The 20,478-nt window shown below is 40.2% G+C and overlaps 1 protein-coding gene across 2 annotated transcripts; it reads left to right on the top strand.

Moving 5' to 3' along the window:
• Positions 1-3,337: 3,337 nt before the first annotated feature.
• Positions 3,338-20,155, top strand: LOC139934939 (IST1 homolog). 2 transcript variants are annotated; one of them, XM_071929368.1, is made up of 11 exons: positions 3,338-3,806; positions 5,047-5,186; positions 6,744-6,820; positions 7,300-7,491; positions 9,343-9,426; positions 10,882-10,995; positions 12,429-12,698; positions 15,170-15,280; positions 16,057-16,089; positions 16,746-16,776; positions 17,168-20,155. In XM_071929368.1, exons 2-11 carry the CDS (start codon positions 5,099-5,101, stop codon positions 17,362-17,364), a joined length of 1,197 nt encoding a protein of 398 aa, XP_071785469.1. In that variant the 5' UTR covers positions 3,338-3,806; positions 5,047-5,098; the 3' UTR covers positions 17,365-20,155. The 2 variants fall into 2 exon arrangements, with proteins under 2 accessions (XP_071785469.1, XP_071785470.1); XM_071929369.1 differs by lacking the exon at positions 15,170-15,280 and having other exon boundaries at positions 3,339-3,806.
• The last annotated feature ends 323 nt before the right edge of the window (positions 20,156-20,478 follow it).

Raw genomic sequence — 20,478 nt, 5'->3', positions numbered from 1 at the left:
TAAATATATTAGTGTTCACACAAATGGTTGTGCGTATGGGACTGTGCGTTCGCGTGCGCTTTACGCGCACGCTTACAAACTGCTAGCGCGCACGCTACCAAATGTGTTTACATAATATTTGTCTTCTTGACACTTATAAATTAACCAATCAGTTCTCTGGCTTAGGCAAGCTGCGTGCAGCGCGTACTTCTGATAGGCTTTAAAAGGGGACGAAAACCAGAGATCGGGGCTCAGTCGCTGCCATGCCGGCATGCCAGACTCGAGATCGCCACTCAAGACCTCAAGAACTCAAGACCATTCAAGACCTCAAGAACTCAAGACCATTCAAGAAACGCACACACGCGCAAAAATGATGCTACTCACTTTATTCATTGACGATTCTCATTAGATTACTACAACACGAGCAGCCACGCTACCATGTACTGCTGCGTGCGAATGAACCAGCGGACTGATTGATTGCAGAATACCTTAAGTTAATACCGTTTAAATCAAGAGAGGGCGCTATGTCCATTTTGTGATTGAACATGGCTGAATAAAGTACACACGGTTTAGTTCATTGCGGTTAATGTCAACCCTCTGTTTGAAACAGTTGATTTATTTCAATGTGCCTCATCAGTAGAGTTTTAGGACAATCCCCCAATGTTATGTTTCATCCTTACCCTGTGACTTCTTCAGATTCCAGAGTGGCGGCTTGGTTAAATTCATCAGAACCATACCCCACCCCGGAATCGTTACAATATTAAATGCATGAAATAACAACAATCCTGTAAAAAATGTGGGCTGAATCGGTCATCGAATTTGCAAGAGAATAATAATATCAAACAGGTATGTTGCATTACTTTGTGTGATTTCAGATGCATAGTAAAAGGCTCCAGCTGAATTCTTCAGAGAAACTATACCAGGGATGAGACTGTTCAGACTTTGGCCGAACCATTTATTTTATTTTATTTTATTTTATTTTATACTCTGACTGTTGGTTTTTATTTCAAGTAACCACTTTGTATGCACATAAAAGCTAAAAGTTAGTATAGGTTTCCCGGCCAATTTCAGCAACGAAAAATCATAAACTTTAAAACGTCCTGGTTCATTCAATTTCGTTTGAAATTGAATGCTCAGTTGAATCATTATTCAACAGTCAAAAGGAGCAATTCAATTTCACTGATAAAAGCACTGGATGACCGAGCGCTACGATCGTCTCCACGTTCGATCGTGGAGACGAAAGCGGAACGATCTCGTTTTATCTCTCCCGGAGATAAAATTTCTAGCTTGCCGGTGTCGCATGCAATTATGCCCTCTATATGCAGTACTATCCGGAGGACAGTATTGCATATGCAATAATGTCCGCCGGACACATTTGCATATGCAATCGTGTCCGCCCGGACGCTGCTGCATAATGCAATGTGTCGCCCGGACACATTTTCATATGCAGTCGTGTCCGCCCCCGTGCAAAACTGTCCTTGTACCAAATAAACGCCCTTGGTCGACGGAACACGTTCGTAATTTTTTTCACAACCTAAGTGCATGTATGTTTATGAATGACATGGGAAATGTACGGCCATTGGGTAATATTCACTGCAATCATAAAATACGAATTATTCATGCTGCATATACGTAGGTTCATTGCATGCACGCTCGCTTACGCGCGCACATACATGTACAGTCGATGCCTATATGTCCACCGGTCGGTTTTTGCATAGCCCCGGACATGATTGCATATGCAAAAGTGTCCGGAGCGGATGGTATTGCATGGCTGACACAATTGCATCTGACACCGGTCTCGCATCCAATTAAGTCCTCTATGCAATACTATCCGGGGGACATTATTGCATACGCAATTATGTCCGCCTGACGGTTTTGCATATGCAATCGTGTCCGCCCGGACGCTGCTGCATAATGCAATTGTGTCCGCCCGGACACATTTTTTGCATCAGTTGTGTCCGCCCCTGTGCAAAACCGTCCTTGCAGTAAATTAAACGCCCTTGGTCGACGGAACACGTTCGCCTTTTTTTTACAAGCTAATTGCATGTCATGTTCGGCCGTTGGGTATTCGCTGCAATCATTTTTTAAAGCCATTTGCGACTTTTGGAACAGAACAATAAATCACAGATTTACAAATAACTTACAGGGTTTACAGAAGGTAATGGTGAAAGACTTCTCTTGAAATATTATTCCATGAAATACTCTACTTTTTAAGACATTGAAACAAATATCAATTCTCGATATCGATATCGAGAATTACGGATTTATTTTAAACACATGTCATGACACGGCGAAACGTGCGGAAACAAGGGTGGGTTTTCCCGTTGTTTTTTCCGACTCAGATGATGACCGATTGAGCCTAAATTTTCACAGGTTTGTCATTTTATATAATTATAGGTTGTGACACACGAAGTGTGGGCCTTTGGACAATACTGTTAACCGAAAGTGTCAAATGGCATTAATACGTGTATATTCATGCTGCATATACAGTACGTAGGTAATTCAGTGCAGGCATGCTCGTACGCGCGCACATGGGGCATGGCAGTCAACCGGACGGTTTTTTCATAGCCCCGGACGCAATTTTTTTTTTTTTCCAAACGACATTGCAATTTGTTTTTCCCTTTCCGTCAAAATTGGGTCTTTCCGTCAAAATTACGTCATGATGAAATTGACCTGCTCTTTTACCAAATCATTGCAAAAAAATGCAAAGTCGTTTGGGGGGGGGGGAAATAGCGCCCCCGGACACGATTGTCCGGAGCGACAGTATTGCATGGCGGACACAATTGCATCTGACACCGGCCTTGGTCGAAGACTTTGGGCGTTGTATGTAAACACTCACACGTTGTTTAATATTGTCACATGCTTATGATTACACATTCTATAAATAATGCTAATAATAGCATGACGTCACTAAATTTATCACTAACTACACTCTGCCTTTAAAATTACCAACTGCACGTGCTAAAATATATTCTGAAAATAGTCTGGTAATAACTGTGGCGCTTCCAATGGAGTACACTGAGTCGAGAAGTCTGGGGTGAGGCCCTTTCATGTTTATGTACAAACGATGATTAAAAATCGGGTCCTACTAAAAGCCGACAACAAGCCGACAACGCCGACAACAAGTCCAGAGCGCCGCCAACACGCCGCCAACAAGTTTTAAATACCTCAAAAATGGCAAATAAACCATATAAATTTTAGAACTATGTGTGTTTTGTAATATAAACATAAATTTAATGGAAAAACTTCACGAAAAGTGTGAATTTTTAACCAGAAAAAAAACTTAACGTTCACGGAGAATGGTCGGACGCCATCTTGGCTTAAAATCGTGTTTGGACCAGTCCATTATGATGCGGGTGAGTCAAACTTAGCAATAGAGGGCGGGCGTCATGCACTGTGCACACTGCAGTGAAGGTCTTCACATGAAGCCCGCCCTCTGTTGTTGACAAGTGCTAAATCTACCCGTATCATAATGGTCTGGTCCAAACACGGTTTTTAAGCCAAGATGGCGTCCGACCGCTTTCCGTGCAAGTGAAGTTTTTTTCTGGTTAAAAATTCACACTTTTTGTGAAGTTTTTACATTAACTTTATGTTTATATTACAGAACACATATAGTTCTAAAATGTATATGGTTTATTTGCCATTTTTGAGGTATTTAAAACGTGTTGGCGGCGTGTTGGCGGCGCTCTGGACTTGTTGTCGGCGTTGTCGGCGTTGTCGGCTTTTAGTAGGACCGTTAAAAATCAGATGATGCTGAATTCCACACAGTTGTACACCGACGTTCCGAAAACCCGACGACGTAAACAAGAAAGCAGATTGGAGAGAAGGTAACAAGTTGGCTGGTGCATGGAGGTAGTCTATTTCTACCTCCATGGCTGGTGTCGTATTTAGTCGAGTCCATTAAATATCGAAAGGAGAAACTGAGAAGACTGCTTTTTAGTAACTTAGTGTTGCTGTGTTGGAAATCATATTTCCGGCTGCCACCACTTACTTTGTAATCTTTTTCATCATGATCATTCGTATATAATAATATATGTCTATGACTTTTAATTTATTATGGAATTACATTTTACCACGAGACAAGTATAAAATAACAAGACTAATAATAGTAATACAGACATATGACAAGTTCGTGTTCCTAGAATTTGTGTCATGATTTTTGAAAGTGGTAAAAATTGAGCAAATCTATTGACTAAACTATTTCGCCTTTTTCACTTGAATAAGCTTCGTAACCCTCCGGCTCCGCCGTCGGCAGGAGGGTTATGTTATCGCAACGAGCATGTATGCAGATACAGCAAGTGAGTCTTGAGAGGACTGGTCTTTGACAACTACCAATAGTCCTAGTGTCAAGTGGCTTTAAATACATTAAGTGAAGCAGATTGTCTTAGTCCATATAGTATAGTTTTGGAGGAGCTTACACAAGTGCCCAATCACCTAGGGTAGCCTTTGATTTTTTTGAGGGGTTAGACAACTCAAGTTGTTTCGGTCCTAAAATCCTACTACTTGCCGTCAACTCATCGTCAACTCACTTGTGCCATCAACTCGCCGTAACTCAACCACTACGCAGATTGCAGGTATTGTTTAGTCTTGACTAAAGTTGTCAGCGATCAATTTACACAAAGCGCAGTACATATAAATACACTATCTATGCGGTACCGATAATTGACGCCTTGGGCTAAGACTATTCCCTTTTCAGGAAAGTGCCCTCTGTTGTCCATGTTGTGCAAGCCCTGTGAAAAAGCAAGATGGCGGCCGACAGCTTTGCTGCTTCACGATCATTTTTTCACAAGAACAAAACTCAATTAAATGTTGTAAAAATAACTAAAATATAACCTAAAACTTATGAAATTATCTTTTAGGTAATACTTTGAAGTTCTAAGTTTCTTTTGTGGATTTTAAATGTATATTGGTTGAGTTGACGCCGAATTGACAGCACCAAGCGAGTTGACGGCAAATATTAGGACCCAGTTGTTTGAGAGAGTGATTTCATGATTATAAATATAATGAGCTCCTGAACATATATTGGTGATAAACCATGAAGTATAAACGGAACATTATTATATCCAGACAGGGAGAGAACATCTTATCTTTAGAAACGGCGTGAACAACTGAAACAATAATGTTTAGTGGCGGGTTTAGATCTACAAAATTCTCCACAACAGCTCGTCTGTCAATCAACAGGTTGAAGCTTCTGGAGAAGAAAAAGAGTAAGTAAACAGGTACACTTAGAACTATGACTGAGGTTCTAAGTAAACAGGTACACTTAGAACTATGACTGAGGTTCTAAGTAAACAGGTACACTTAGACCTATGACTGAGGTTCTAAGTAAACAGGTACACTTAGAACTATGACTGAGGTTCGTTCAACATTCAGGGAGCAAAAGCGGAACCAACCTCATGTCGTAGACATGTTTTTCTTCCATTATTCTCTCGCAACTTTGACGACCTATAAGCCTTTTTGGGGTATGGCGGACACAATGCTACAACACTGTAAAGTTGTGGTAAATTTGTGCGTATTTACAATAGAAATAGAACGTATGTTATTCAATGAAGTGCGCATTTTAGGGGATGTGGCGTTTACACGTAAACCTAATGACTAGGCCTGGGCGAATTATTCGAATATCCGGTTAATGGCGAATAGGTTTTCCTATCCGTAACCACAAATGCCTTTGTTTTCTTAACCGGATATCCGCATAGGGCGCGAATACCTTTACAAACCGGATAATTCTGTAATTACTACCGAGTAACCGGATATTCTTTAAAATCCGAATATCCGCGGACGTCGGGCGACAACTGATATGAATGTTTTGTCTGAATCCTTATGAAACTTCTATCAAGACAGCATAAAACAGCATAAATTAAGTATTTAACTATGCTCACCTCCGTGAAGAGTTAAAACAATGACATTTCTGACGTAATTTGTTCAAAGATTACAAAAGTTTTCCTTCACATAGAGTCAATCACGATCAAAAGAAAAAGCAAATCGCCATCTTTAAATTAGATCCGGTCATTTTTATGAATGAACCGAGTGACACTGTATAAAACTTATATCAGTCCGCCCATAAGATCTCATTCACAAACGAACAGCGCCCTCTAGCGGAAAAAAAAACAAAAAAAAACATATTGTTATTTTAATTATTTTTTAAATAGCGCCGTCTAGCGGCGAAAAAACTATTCAAATATCCGGTTAATTTCGGATAGTTGGCCAGCGGTATCCGAATAACAAAATTTCACTATTCGCCCAGCACTACTAATGACCACCAACATGGTGAGCGAGGCACCAGTCTCGGCGTAAGACGCGCGCGTATCACGTCCGCCATACCTCAAAAAGGCTTATTGAGTTCATATTTTCACAGATTTGTTATTTTATGCATAGTGCTGGGATACATACATCAAGTGAGAAGACTGGTCGTTGACAATTACCAAGGGTGTCTAGTGCCTTTACGGGAGGTTTAATGGGAATGATGAGATCAAGTTTCTCTTACAATCATGTCTTTCTTTGTGTAGTAATTGTTCAAATAAAAACAGTGACCATGCATGTTGACCTGTGTCAGAACTTGGGTAGCTTTTTTCATTTGGATTCTGTTCTTGTATAATAAATTCTGGTCCAGTTTAAAGTTTGAGGAAGCGTCCTGCATTGTTGTATTTTTCCCCAAAACACTTGTGCCCTGATCGCGCCCTGGACCCCCTATTCTAAGATATTAAGTTTTGCTCAAACCCTGTTTACCATTAATATTGTATCAAACCTATGTTTTGGATTTACAGCTGAACAGGCACAGAAGGCAAGAAAGGAGATTGCTGATTATCTGGCGATGGGTAAAGATGAGAGAGCAAGGATCAGGGTAAGACGCTCTTAAAAGTCAGGGATGACCATCTTAAAGACACTGGACACTGTTGGTAATTGTCAAAGACTAGTCTTCTCACTTGGTGTATCTCAACGTCTGCATAAAATAACAAACCTGTGAAAATTTGAGCTCAATCAGTCATCGAAGTTGCGAGTTAATGAAAGAAAAAATACTCAACATTACTTCTTTCTCGAAAACTATGTTTCTTCAGAGGGAGCCGTTTCTCTCAATGTTTTATACTATCCACCTCTCCCCGTTACTTGTTAACAAGTAAGATTTATACTAGTAATTAGTTTTAGTAATTTTCAATAGTGTCCACTGCCTTTAAGACTTTCAAACCTTTTTATGAGATAATGTTGTTGACGTAGTTGTTACCGCACAACCGACTTTTTCTCGAATCCTACTTTATAATGACGAAGTGAGGAAAAAGTTTGCTTTTCATTTAAACCTCTTCCAAACATGTTTTCTCCTTGCAGGTAGAGCATATAATCCGTGAGGATTACCTTGTTGAGGGCATGGAGATCGTGGAGCTGTATCTAGACCTGCTGCTCGCTAGGTTAGGTCTGATCCAAGCCACAAAGACCCTGGACCCCGGGATCGCAGAGGCAGTAGCCAGCGTGATCTGGGTCACACCGCGAATGTCTGCCGAAGTGGCAGAATTGAAATCAGTAAGTCACATCCTCCCAACTTCCTATCTCATAATAATATGAAAACTTATAAAGCGCACAAATCCATCAGAGTGCTCATGGTGCTAAATAAAAACAGTATACACATTTACAATGACCAAAATTTTAACATAAGCCTAAGCTAGGAAGAAATCCTGCCGTCGATTTCACAACGAGTTAGGACTCGTCTTGTCCTCGAGTTAGGACGAGTTATAACTTGGGATTAATCTTAAGGTCTGCATGCTACAGTGGAGGGTTGGGACTCGTCCCAAGTCCGAAGATTAATCCTAAGTTAGGAAGAGTTTTGTGAAATCGACGGCAGAACATGTGGTAGAGAAAGTCCATACAATCCTAAGATAGTAGATGAGAGTAATGAGAGTAGATAACTTGGAGTATCGTCTCATTTTTTACTTTTATACTTTACATACGTGTAGTACATGTAGGCCATAAAGTAGCCTTGCTCAAGGCAGTCGCATTATTCGCTCCGAAAAGACGCAGCTATAAACCCACCCGCCGTATACCCTGTGCATGGTGTGTGCGATCACACCGAATGACCCACCCGTATACACACTGTCACATCGCACGAATACTGTTCACACAAGTCATCGCACTCGTACACCACTAACCGCATGCGGAGGCCGTCAGGCCGACAGCCTTGTCGGGTCTGTATCTTCCCGTTTTAATGTGTTGTATTGAAAAAATTCCAATAGTGGACGAAATTGGGGGGGCTCTAGGATATGCTAGTATGCAGCTCATGAATATGTATATCGTTCGTCAGACCTATCAGACAACACAGGATGTGAGGTAAATGAATTATTCATTTTGACGTCCAATCACACACGCCTATCATGCTCGCTGAGCGTCCGTGGTGGTGGTGTGTGATGATGTAGACATGTCTCATCTTTCGCGGGCATTATGGTAATGAGCTGACCGTGGGAACTCTTCGCTTATTATAGTAATGAGGTCAGTGGCTTCAACACAGACCCTACAAGGCTGTCGGCCTAACGGCCTCCGCATGCGGATAGTGTACGGGGGCATCGTGTCGTGCGATGTTACGCACAGTGAATACGGGTGGGTTTTATGCACAGTGAATACGGGTGGGTTTTTATACAGCGGCGGTCTTTTTTTCGGAGTGAATAATTCGACTGCCTTGAGCAAGGCTAGCCATAAAGACGATTGCTGCCCTGCCCTTGAACCACGGCTCACCCTTAACACTAGCCCTACGTACATTGTCCAATAAAAACTACTTGTTAACATAACTTCTCAACAGGCCCTATGGGCTTATGATACTGTGCGACCTACTTGTGTTGAATGTTCAAATTTCTTTCTTTTCAGATGTGAATACTAGTTTAAACCTTCAAAATGTGTTATTTTATTATTTGTATAATGTGTGATTGGCGAACATTATCCAGTAAAAATTACTATAGGCTAGTAGACATCACTACTCAACTTGCCCTGCATGCTACATAAATACTGTGCAACCCACTTGTTTTCAGTTGTGAAAAATAGTTTCAACTTTCAAATTGTGCTAATTAAAAAAAAAATTAGTTGGAACATTGGGGTTTTCCTAGAAAAATTGAAAACCCGGTCACAGACCTGGAGTTACACTGAGGTCATTGCCTCTGTTGCCCCTTGTCTTAGCCTTGGTGCCCCTTCAAAGGTTTCCCATTAACTTTAATATTTTCCAATGGAAGTGCCCTTTGAATGAAAATGGCCTTGCCCTTCACAAAGATGAAATTCCTGGCCTGACTTCAAATATTTTGTTTGTAAGTCTCAAAATGCACATCTGGACTCTTGAAGAAAGAATGAATTAAAATTAAAACCCTTTCCAACTGTACCTTCTTTATTTTTCAGGTTTCAGAGCAACTTGTTCTAAAGTATGGGAGAGAATTTGGGGATTGTTGTAAAAAGGGAGAGTCAGAATCCATTAATGAAGGGGTAAGTAAGAGGCGAACTGTGTCTGACCCGTAGAAATAGAACCCGGAGAACGCTGAGCTCGGCCACCCTCTGTGTCGTCTGTGGACGCGGCGTATCGATACCGTGCGATACTTGTGTATGGCAAAATGATCATCGTATAACACGTGTGTATGGCAAAATGGCAAGATGTCAGCGTGCATAGACCACTTCTAGTGTGTTCATTGGTCAATGATGACGCCACTGTATGGCAAAATGTTTTCTATGGTCTGACCCATTACTGTTTCATATCTGAACTTAAGCATCCACTTTTGAAGGAAAGATGAGCTATACCATTTATTACAACGCTGTCATACAATACAATAATAAGGGAATCAATGTGTGGTGAAGGGGTTTTCAACTAGTGGTTTAAACCCAACGAGGCCTGGTTCTTGATAATTTTACCGAGACGAAGTCGAGGTAAATTATCAAGAACCAGGCCTCGGCAGTTGCTCTCGACCAATAGGAATGAAGAAACTGTCCCGCTCACAACCGGCTATAAACACTGGTCATTATCAAAGTTGAAACACCCCCACGTGACGCGTTTAATACCCTCCACCAATAGGAACCGCGAAACTGTCTGAGGTATTTATGAATGTTGTCTTTAAATTGCTGCTTAATATTGAACCAATGTGTACCTAATATGTCATTGCTTTCGTAATTTGGACATAAATGTGCACTCATAAATACCTCGAAGTAAAAAGACAACATGGACATGTGGTGAATGCATCCATACAGTACACAGTCAACCCTCCTACTGTGTGACCGTTAAATACCATCAACTGTGGTTTTATACTATCTATACCATCTAGCAACCTCCAGATGAGCAGACACTGGTACCATTGTACCATACACATTCATTCAAAACATTGTACATGTATTTGTGTTCACCGTCTCTTACGTAACTACGCAAAAGCTTGGCCCGAACCATGTGACACAGCAACTGTCTAGTTTGGTGAATTCAAATTTAAGTGGTAACTTGTGATCAAGCACGTCATTGTACCAGCCAATATTCAAATCTTACACGCAAATGGCTTATTTAACGACTGTGAAACTCGACAGCGGTTTGTTCATGGCCTATGGGCTCTTCTGTCGATTTCTTCCAGAATCATCTGATGTGACAGTTTGGTTTTTTGGTTTTTTTTTTAACATTACTGTCGCATACATAAAAATAAACAATTTTGGGGGGACAGAGGATGTGGATTCAGCTGCCGCCATGGGTGTGTTTCCACCTACTCCTAGTGGTGAAAAAGGATTAATACCTCCTTCACAGTCCATAATAATGTAGGCGTGGGTAGCGCCCTGCTCTTAGAACAGAATGCAATACCTTTTTTTTAATTTCTTTAGCAGCTTTGTTTTGCTAAGCAGCTACATAAATTTGGACCCTGATTTAGTTGCACAGATCCTGTTAAACTCATTCTTGTCAATATCTTGATACAGCTGAAGCATAAACTAGGCGTACAGGCTCCATCAAGACGTCTGGTTGAAAGTTACCTCGTAGAAATTGCAAAGAGTCACAGTGTTGCGTATGAGCCTGATCCATCAATTCTCAGTGTAAGTTTCTCTCAGTTTTATAAATTATAACTATTATTATAATGAGTAGGGTAGATGGCCTTAGATTTCGATCCCATCCGGACCTTCTTCGGAGGCATAAAACAAGTACAAACAAATACATATCCATTTATAGAAAAAGAGAGGGGGAAAGGGATTAAGGAAAGGATCCAGAAAGAAGCGGGAAAATAACAGCCAATCAAAGTTTCTATTTCAGAAACAAGATTGGTGGCTATGAACCAATAGGAGTGAAGTGGCGAGGACAAAGGATGTTTGGAATGAAAGGATGGGTATAATTAATTATAATGATTAGATAATTACTATTATTATATACTACACACACAGGTCCTTGTCATTTGGTTGAACACATGTCCTGTGATGCTCCAAAGTTTCATATAGGAGTCCTATAACAAATGTTACAGGATGCTTATGACACTTAGCAGCGTCTGTTCCAAAGAGTAATTGTTCCCCGCCAATACAAATTTCAAAAGGTTGTGTTCTGGCAGACAATGTTGGTGTCAACATTTACATGGAGTTGTCACAATGTTAAGAACGGGATTTGAGAATTTTCAGATTGTGGGGTGGACGAAAAGTTTCTGTTTCTATTATGCGGATGTTTTGACACAAATTTGCAAATGGCAAGGATCTATAAGTAAGAGTTTTATAAACAGATTTTGTATGTATTTCGTCTGTGCATTGTTGCAGAATATAATTATTTGATGAAATCTGGCTTTTCCATTTTCACTCGGCAAGAACCTTGTGGTTATAGTCTGCAACAATGCCTTTATAAGCATCCATTTCGTGAGTCAAAATGTACACGAAGTAATTGACTCCCGAAATGATGGAAGTATTAGGCGTGCATTGTTCGGAGGTGCATTCCACGTCAGGCAAGATTTTATGCAATACACCGATCCATTAGGCAAGAACACGTGAGCCTCTCCAATGCCATTCTGCACAACTCAGCTGTGCGCGCCAAGCATACGCATATGCATGTCGGCCTTTATAGTGTCGGACTTTTGGTTGTGCAATGGGTTGTGATTAAGCAATGGGTGGAGCTTAATAGATCGGTCTATTAACTCTCTGAGACAGCAGCTGAGTTGGTACTTCCTTGTTTTTATATCGTTCAAAGTATTCAATTTATAGGGGTGTTTGAAGCTTTGCACGGCGTTGAAAATAAAAAGGAACTATAAATAGTAAACTTGGGGGTAACAACCATTTGTAAAATCTTTTTTAGTGAGTTTTGGTTCTGAAAAGCACCGATTTGGTCTCGACATTTCAAACAGTACACTCTGCTCGTCTCCAGGAGAATTTTAGCTACTTGATACCATCGTCCATAATAGAGTGCAAGGTTTATTATCACATCTTGGTGAGAAATAGTTTTCTTAATTTATCGCAAGAGGCTGTCGTTGGTGATATAAGTTCTTCTTTCTTTCCAGCCTCCAGAGATTGAGGGTCTCCTGATGGATCTTGGAGATGAAGTCTTGTCAGGAAATAAAAAGGGACCAGGAGGAGGTGGCGGCGGTGGTTCATCTGCCCCGCCCCAGCAGCATAGCTACCCGCCTCCTGCTCATGCTTACCCCCCTCCAGTCCAGGCTTATCCCCCTCCAGCCCAGGCCTACCCCCCTCCAGCAAACCCAGCCTACCCCCCTCCAGCGAACCCGGCCTACCCTCCACCTGCAATGCAGAGTTATCCCCCTCCACAATCGGTAAGATATTACAAACTCTTATTTAATTGCTTGCTAAGCATGCTTGGGTGGTTTGTTCGATATCGTCTAATTGCAGTAAAATTTCTTGATCCCTGAAGCAAGAATGAAAAGGTTTCATGGGTAGAACTTATTTACTATCATAGAAAAATTCTTGCTATGCATGCTTGTGTGTTTAGTTTGATAACGTTTAATTGCAGTAAAATTTCTTTAAAGGAACACGTTGCCTTGGATCGGTCAAGTTGGTCTTTGAAAAGCGCTTTGTAATCGTTTGTTATCAAACGCATATGGTGAGAAAGATGTTTAAAAAGTAGAGTACAATGATCCACACACATTTGCCTCAAAATTGCGTGGTTTTCCTTTTACTCTGCGAACTAACACGGTCGGTTATTTATGGGAGTCAAAAATTTGACTCCCATAAATGGCCGACCGTGTTTGTCGACGAGGTAAAAGGAGAACCACGCAATTTCGAGTGATACTTGTGTGGATCATTATACTTTACTTTTAAAATATCTTTCTAATCATATTATGCATTCTATAACAAACGGTTACATACGCTTTTCAAAGACCAACTTGACTGATCCAAGGCAACGTGTTCCTTTAACACTGATACAAGAGTGAACAGGTTTTTTCATGGCTGGAATTTATTTAGTATCGAAGAAAAAGAGCTAGGAGAATGCTGAGCTCAATTGTCATAAGCCTCATCATCTGGGCCCAATTTCATGGCTCTGCTTACCGTAAGCTCAGAATCGGCGCTTACGGAAGCAGGAAATTCTGTGCTTACGGCAAGCGTGTTTCATGGGTTAGCGGCGAATTTTGGGCTTCTGCGCGTGCATACTCCATGTTACAAGGCATTCTACGCTTACAAGGCTAGCGCAGAAATTCGGCGCTTGCACGTAAGCGGAGAATCGCGATCGTAGGCGCAGAATTCGGCGCTTGCACGTAAGAGGAGAATGGCGATCGTAAGCGCAGAATTGGGCGGTAAGCAGAGCCATGAAATTGGGCCCTGGTGCCACACTTCAAGGCTTGTAAATTACGCCATATACCTGCCTTGAGCGAACGTCAGGATCCTAATGAATGCACCTTTGACCTCGCGTTCATTTTAGATTCAGTCAACTCCTACGTGCATACATAGACAACATTACATGCATACATGTACATGTACAATAATTCTACAAAAATTATGCATGTTGCATAGAGACGACCGAAAGTGTAACTGACAAACATCACCTCAGAACAATCAAAACACAGAATGAAAGCTTCTCACTTCAAGTTTATTTAATGAAATCATTGAATACAATGAAATCACTGGTTTTGTAAAACCAGTTCCTGTCATTAGCCTTGCAGTTAAAGACAGGGTAAGGTGGCAAAAACTGTGGACAAAAAGTATTAGTAAAATGTGACAAACCTACATAAGCCTATTTGAAATATAGTGAGCACTATAGAAGTGCATTGTTTGGTTCGGGTGTCTTCTGACAAATTTACCTAAACCCTTGTCATAGTATTGTGTTCACCAAATCTCAAAATGGGTTTTGTACACAATGTCAAATTGTTCAGATCAACCAACGGTATAACAGAAATTTTAAGACATCATTTTCCATTGATAATAACATGGCTGGAATGTGTTGGTTGTCTTCACTTTTTGAATGCCGTTTCTCTATTTCGGTGAAGTGCCTGACATTGACGTGGGACGGCACACATAAGCTACGAAACATACACATTTTCTCTGCATGAAAACATTCCTCTTAAAAGTTTCAAAATGCTACCAGTGGATGAAAACACTTGTCACTAATGTATCACGGCATTAAACTACTACTACTGCATGTGCTTTGTCTAGAATGTAGCTTTTCTGCAAACCAATCCATTGGGCATGTACCAGTGTTTTTCTTCAATTCTGGTGCACTAATAAACTCAGCATAGCCTTTGTGTCTCCGGCCAGCAATGTTAAAGCAACTATATGACATGCTAGCTTGACTCGAGTTGAAGCCTCTATACCCCTGTTCACACTGTATCTCTTATTCACGTGGAATCCAGCCCTGGGGAGGCCCCAGGGAGATTTGTTACCCCATAGTTACTTGGCACACTTTCACACTGTCTTTCCAGTAGCACGTTTTGAGGATACCCAAGGGTTTTACGCTTACCCCTTATCAGGAACAGGGGTGGCTCTTCCTCGGGGTATGGCCCTTTGCGGTAAATCAGGGGTTAAGGGATCCAAGTGTAAAAGGGCTGGCTGGTTATTCCCAGGGTTGCCCCATTGGAGAAAGAGTAGTGTAAAAAGGGCTTATGAAATGTCGGCATGACTCAAGTTAAGACGGTATGCTACCTACCTATTAAAAAGTGTCAATGCTACCCAGTATTGGTGAAATTGAACCTTGATGCAAGACACATCTAACTGGCCCTAAATGGATTGGTCTGTACTTTTCTGTTTTTTTGTTTGTTTTGTTTCTGGTACTTAACTTTTGCTTTGCACGTAGAATGCTGCATCAAGCTCTAACTCAAGGCCCCCAGCTTACAACAATGTCGGGGCATCACGTGGGCCACCCTCTTTGCCTAACAAACCTCCTGTTGGCCCTGTTTCTCCTCTGGTGAGTGGGGATATGTGGGGCTTGCCAATATAGACCTCTTGCATAAGCTGTCATCAATCAGGGCCCAATTTCATGGCATTGTAAGCACAGATTCTGGGCTTACGGAAGTAGACAATTCTGTGCTCAGTGAGCCTTTTAACCATTTTTTTTTTGCATCAATGTCATGCAAAAAGTGTAATCGTTTTTTTACTATTTTCTCGTGACCAGGATGGCCGATCAATCCCAAACTTCTACAGATTTGTCAGTTTATGTATATGGTGGATTACATAAAGTGCTTACACTGCCAGCAAATGTTTTTTTAGCAAAAACCAATTCTGTAATGTTCCTTTAAGCTTAAACTTTCACAGGTGACTTTTATTGTAACTTTCTTAAGAATTTTGCGGGTTGTCTTAAAATAAGCATCCGGTTGACAAAAAAACAAACGATGACCCTATCTTTATGGCCCTCCACAAAAGTCAATTACAGGCAAAAGGTTTTTAACCCGCATGCCATCGTCATCTGAAAACTAACATCATTTTAAGACAAATCTTAAAAACTGGCTTAGTCCCATCAAACATGACATCTCAGATCCTTTATAATGTTTACTCTGTATGCATGGTTGTTGCTCGTAGTTGCATGTCATTTTTGTGTTTGCAGTGTGATCCTTTATGTTTACCTCAGTAATTCCATTGTAACTCAATTGATATTTTTATAAAGTCCACATTTGCCATTTTTTTTACTTCTCACCAGTTTCGAAAATTAATTACAAAATTTGTGTTCCCTGTTATTCTATTCAGGCGCCTGGAGCTCCTCCCGGTGCACACAGTCCGGTAATTTTTACATCTTATTTCTTGTCTTCAGTTTCAAACGCTTACTACTATTTTCACCATTTTCTTAACTCTTCTATATTACCGTGTTCTAAAATATCCTACACCATTCTTTTTAATTAATCCTCAAAAACAGGGCTTACAAATTTGAGTCTTTAATCTGAATTCAAACCGTCCTAATGTCTGTCTGGGGGGGGAAAGCTGTTAGCAGTATGGCCCGCAAAAAGGTAGACTCCACGCAAACTAATTCCGAGCAATAAAAATATTATTTTACGCATCAGAAGATGCTTCCCCTAGTGCGTGGGTTTTATTGTTCGCCTACAAGCAAAGGACTTGCAGAAGTCGATCAGCATGTTGTTGTGCATAGGCAGTTCCTTTTTGCGAAAGTCTCCACGTAATAAATGGCTTTCTACCTGCAACCGTTCTCCTTGCAAGGTTGCATGAGTGCTTGAGAATTTATTTCAACTAATTGTTGTATAAGCCCTCTCCTACTGGATGTTTATCTGAAAGCAGCTAAAAGTGACCAATTATGTCTTTCATCAGTTATAAAGAAATGTTGCACGATTATCAAATTCTGTGCTACCTGAAAACTGAGGATGGCAGTAAACTTTGATTGATTTTATTAAATAAGTTTTGCTTTTTTTATCATATTTCCACAGGCACCGCCCTATTCTGAGAATGATCCAATGTGTAAGTATTTTAAACACTTTGAACATTTTAAGAATCAGGCCCAGGTGGGGAAGAATACTAATACAACACACACACAGAGTAAGAATAAAGCTCTGTGTTGCATACACTCTGTGTACTTTCCTTGGTACTTTGAACCTTTCGGTTTGAATCCAATTTCTTTCACATCATAATCTAAAACTGAGGAAAAACAAGTAAATTTTAATGCAAAAAATTCTGCTCTGGCACGAAATTTCATACGTTTGGGTTGCATACAGATTGGTGTGACGACCCCCCTGCTGTTGATACATCCAGCGCACACTTTGTCCTATCTTGACAATATAATAGAGATCAATGGTCAAGACCTTCATGACAGTTAAGACTGAATATATTGTGCAATTGTTTTCTGCTACAGATCCGCCAAAGACAAACCAAGGAAATCTTGCTCCATCTGCCCCTAAGCCCGATCTGTCGGTTCCTGACTTACCACAAGTCCCAACCAACAGTTTCCCTCCGTTGGACAACAGCGTCGGGGGAAACTCAGCCGGAGGAGAGGATGTGGATTTCGATGACTTGAGCCGGAGGTTCGAGGAGTTGAAGAAAAAGAAGTAGAAAAAAAAAACAATCCATGTTAAATATAAGTGCAGCTCAAAAATGTATATAGATTCAATGGACTGCATGTTCAGTTGAGCTCAAAGAATCTGTACAGCACCCGTGTCCTGTGAAGTTTTTTTTCTTAAATTTCACATAGAAAATTTATTATATACCTGGAATTTGGAATTTATTTTAAAAACAAATCAACTGACACTAAGGAATTTCAGACAGGGTCCCTCTCTGGATATTTCTGTCTAAAGTTATTGTAATGGAATGCATACACACGCAAAAAGTACTCTCTCATTTTAGCTTTAAAATGTTGTAGAGCTCGACAGCCTTTGGTCATGTTGGTAAACACTCTTAAAATAATGGCACTACAGACTTTACTCGTTAGAAAGTACAACAGATTTTAATAGTAGCAAGCATTGTGAGTATCATTTCACTTCGAAGTGGTTATAGATAAAGATATCACTTTTAAATCCTCAGAATTTGAATCGATGGGTGCGTTCATTATAAAGCTTCCCAGGGTGTACCACCCCGCAGTGCTCACCCGGGCGAGCCCCTGACAAGAGCTAATCAAACGATCACACTCGCCCTCTAGTGGTGACGGCATGCAACTCAGGTCACCCCAAGTGGCCCACTCCACAAGCAGGGCACTGGGGGCTGACCCAGGTGGGCCCGTCAAAGCTATTCGAACATACCGGGGGGTAGACCGGGGTCGACCCAGGGAAGCTAAACGAACGCACCTTTAGAAGCATTACTGTCAGAAAGTGTTCTCAGGTTGTTTATTCCCAACACGGATTATTCTTCCTGCAAGAACATTATTATCGCTCGTGATTTTCATCAGGCAAATGTGTCTTCCTGAACCCACCTTCAGGCTATTACACATTGTTACTGTCATCTGCTGATTTGGGCCACATTTCAAAAAGATTGAAAACCCAATTTTGAAAGAATCTTTAAATCTTTTTGGTAACATGGCAGTTGAATCTGCTTGATTGTATCCAAAAAGAAATTGGCCATAGACAAAGATGGTAGCAAACTATGTAGATGATACTTAAACAATTTTTGTTTTGATTATTTTATACCAAACATACATATTTAATTGTTGTAAATTAATTAGAAATTTTATCACTATTATCACTCCTTAAAGGTATATGCTATTAAAGTAAATGAATGGGTTAATGTCCCCATCTGGTGAGAGTTGCATAGATTTTTTTTTTGCATTTCTTCAAATTGAAACGAATACGGCAGTGTCATGGCAGTGTCATGGCCGAGCGCGTTTGATCAGCAGGGTGTGGGTTCGGATCACGGTCATGACACTTGCTACATAAAATTGGGGAGGTAGTGCTTTCTGCTCTACCGGTTAGGCTTCGAATTGAAGATACCCAAGCCTACATTCGTATGGACTGTGAAAGGGGTAACCCTGTTTCAGCCCTATGACTAGGTGGCAACGGCCTCTGGAAAAAATAATTGTAGCCCACACCTTGAAGTGGCCTTCAGGCCTTGTGTGTCAGGCGACCTGCATAAAAAAATATATACAAAATATATATAAAAAGAATTAAAAACCACGCAAACCTAAATCAGGCAGTTCCGAATATATAAAATAGCATTAAAGGCACTGGACTATATTGGTAATTACTTAAAATAATTATAAGCATAAAAACTTAATTGGTAACGAGCAGTGAAGAGCTGTTGATAGTATAAAAATTGTGAGAAACTGCTCCTTCTGAGGTAACATTGTTTTGGGGAAAGAAGTAACTTCTCACCTAAATATTTTAATTGAATTTGACACCTCAGCTCAGGTCTCGAATTCAAGCATCTGAAAGCATACAACTTGTACGACAAGAGTATTTTTTCATAGTCTCTCGCAACTTTGGCGACCATTATTGAGTTCCAATTTTTACAGGTTTGTTATTTTATGCATGTTGAGAGACACCAAGTGAGAAGACTGGTCTTTGACATTTACCAAAGGTGTCCATGCCGTATCATTAAAGCCATTGGACACTTTCGGAACAGACAAAAAAATAAAAGTTCACAGATTTACAAATAACTTATAGGGATTACAGAAGGTAATGGTGAAAGACTTCTCTTGAAATATATTCCATGAAATGCTTTACTTTTTGAGAAAACATTAAAACAATTATCAATTCTCGTGCGGAAACAAGGGTGGGTTTTCCCGTTATTTTCTCCCAACTCCGATGACGGATTGAGCCTAAGTTTTCACAGGTTTGTTATTTTATATATAATGTAAGTTGTGATACACGAAGTGTGGGCCTTTGGACAATACTGTTTACCGAAAGTTCCCAATGGCTTTAAAGGGGCCTGCCGATCGCACAAGGTGTACCCTAGCTGGTTCGAACAGGCTATTGACAAAAACCAGCATAGACAAATGCAAAGAAGAAGCCATATTAAACAAAATTTTTTTTTTTTTTTTTTGGGGGGGAGGGGGTTTCTGGGTATTGTTTTTTTTGTGTGGTGTTGTTTCACTACTTAAATCAAGGAATCTTTATTCTTTATTGTTATATAGACCTTGGGCATTCATCAAATTCAAACTAGATTTTTTTTTTTTTTTTAATATGAAATAATTTACATGTATATGGTTGTTTAATATTAGTTTCTTGCTTTTTATGCTTAAAATGTTCAGTATGTATTATGTCACAGGTTTAGTCAGTCAATAAAACAATTTGTTAACCTATTTTAGGGGGCATTATCTCAATTGTGTGTGTAAATATAAAGTTGTCTATCTTTTTTCTTCTTTTTTTTAATAAACACCATTAATTATTAAAGTGAACAAAAATAATTAACACGATGACATTGTTGGTGTCACAAAATTCTTGTGTATTTTTCTTTATAGTAATGTACCTTTTAGTTTCAGGTTATTGTTAAAAGTTCCTGTGAGGTTGACATTGATTAGGATCACTGGAGTGTAGAGGTTTAGACATTCCCTTGTTCTTTTACCATGGGGTTTCATGGGAGTGTAGAGGTTTAGACATTCCCTTGTTCTTTTACCATGGGTTTCACTGGAGTGTAGAGGTTTAGACATTCCCTTGTTCTTTTACCATGGGGTTTCACTGGAGTGTAGAGGTTTAGACATTCCCTTGTTCTTTTACCATGGGGTTTCACTGGAGTGTA

This window comes from Asterias amurensis, chromosome 3, assembly GCF_032118995.1.
Source record: "Asterias amurensis chromosome 3, ASM3211899v1".
Taxonomy (NCBI): domain Eukaryota; kingdom Metazoa; phylum Echinodermata; class Asteroidea; order Forcipulatida; family Asteriidae; genus Asterias; species Asterias amurensis.
This window is presented reverse-complemented; position numbering and strand designations above follow the sequence as displayed.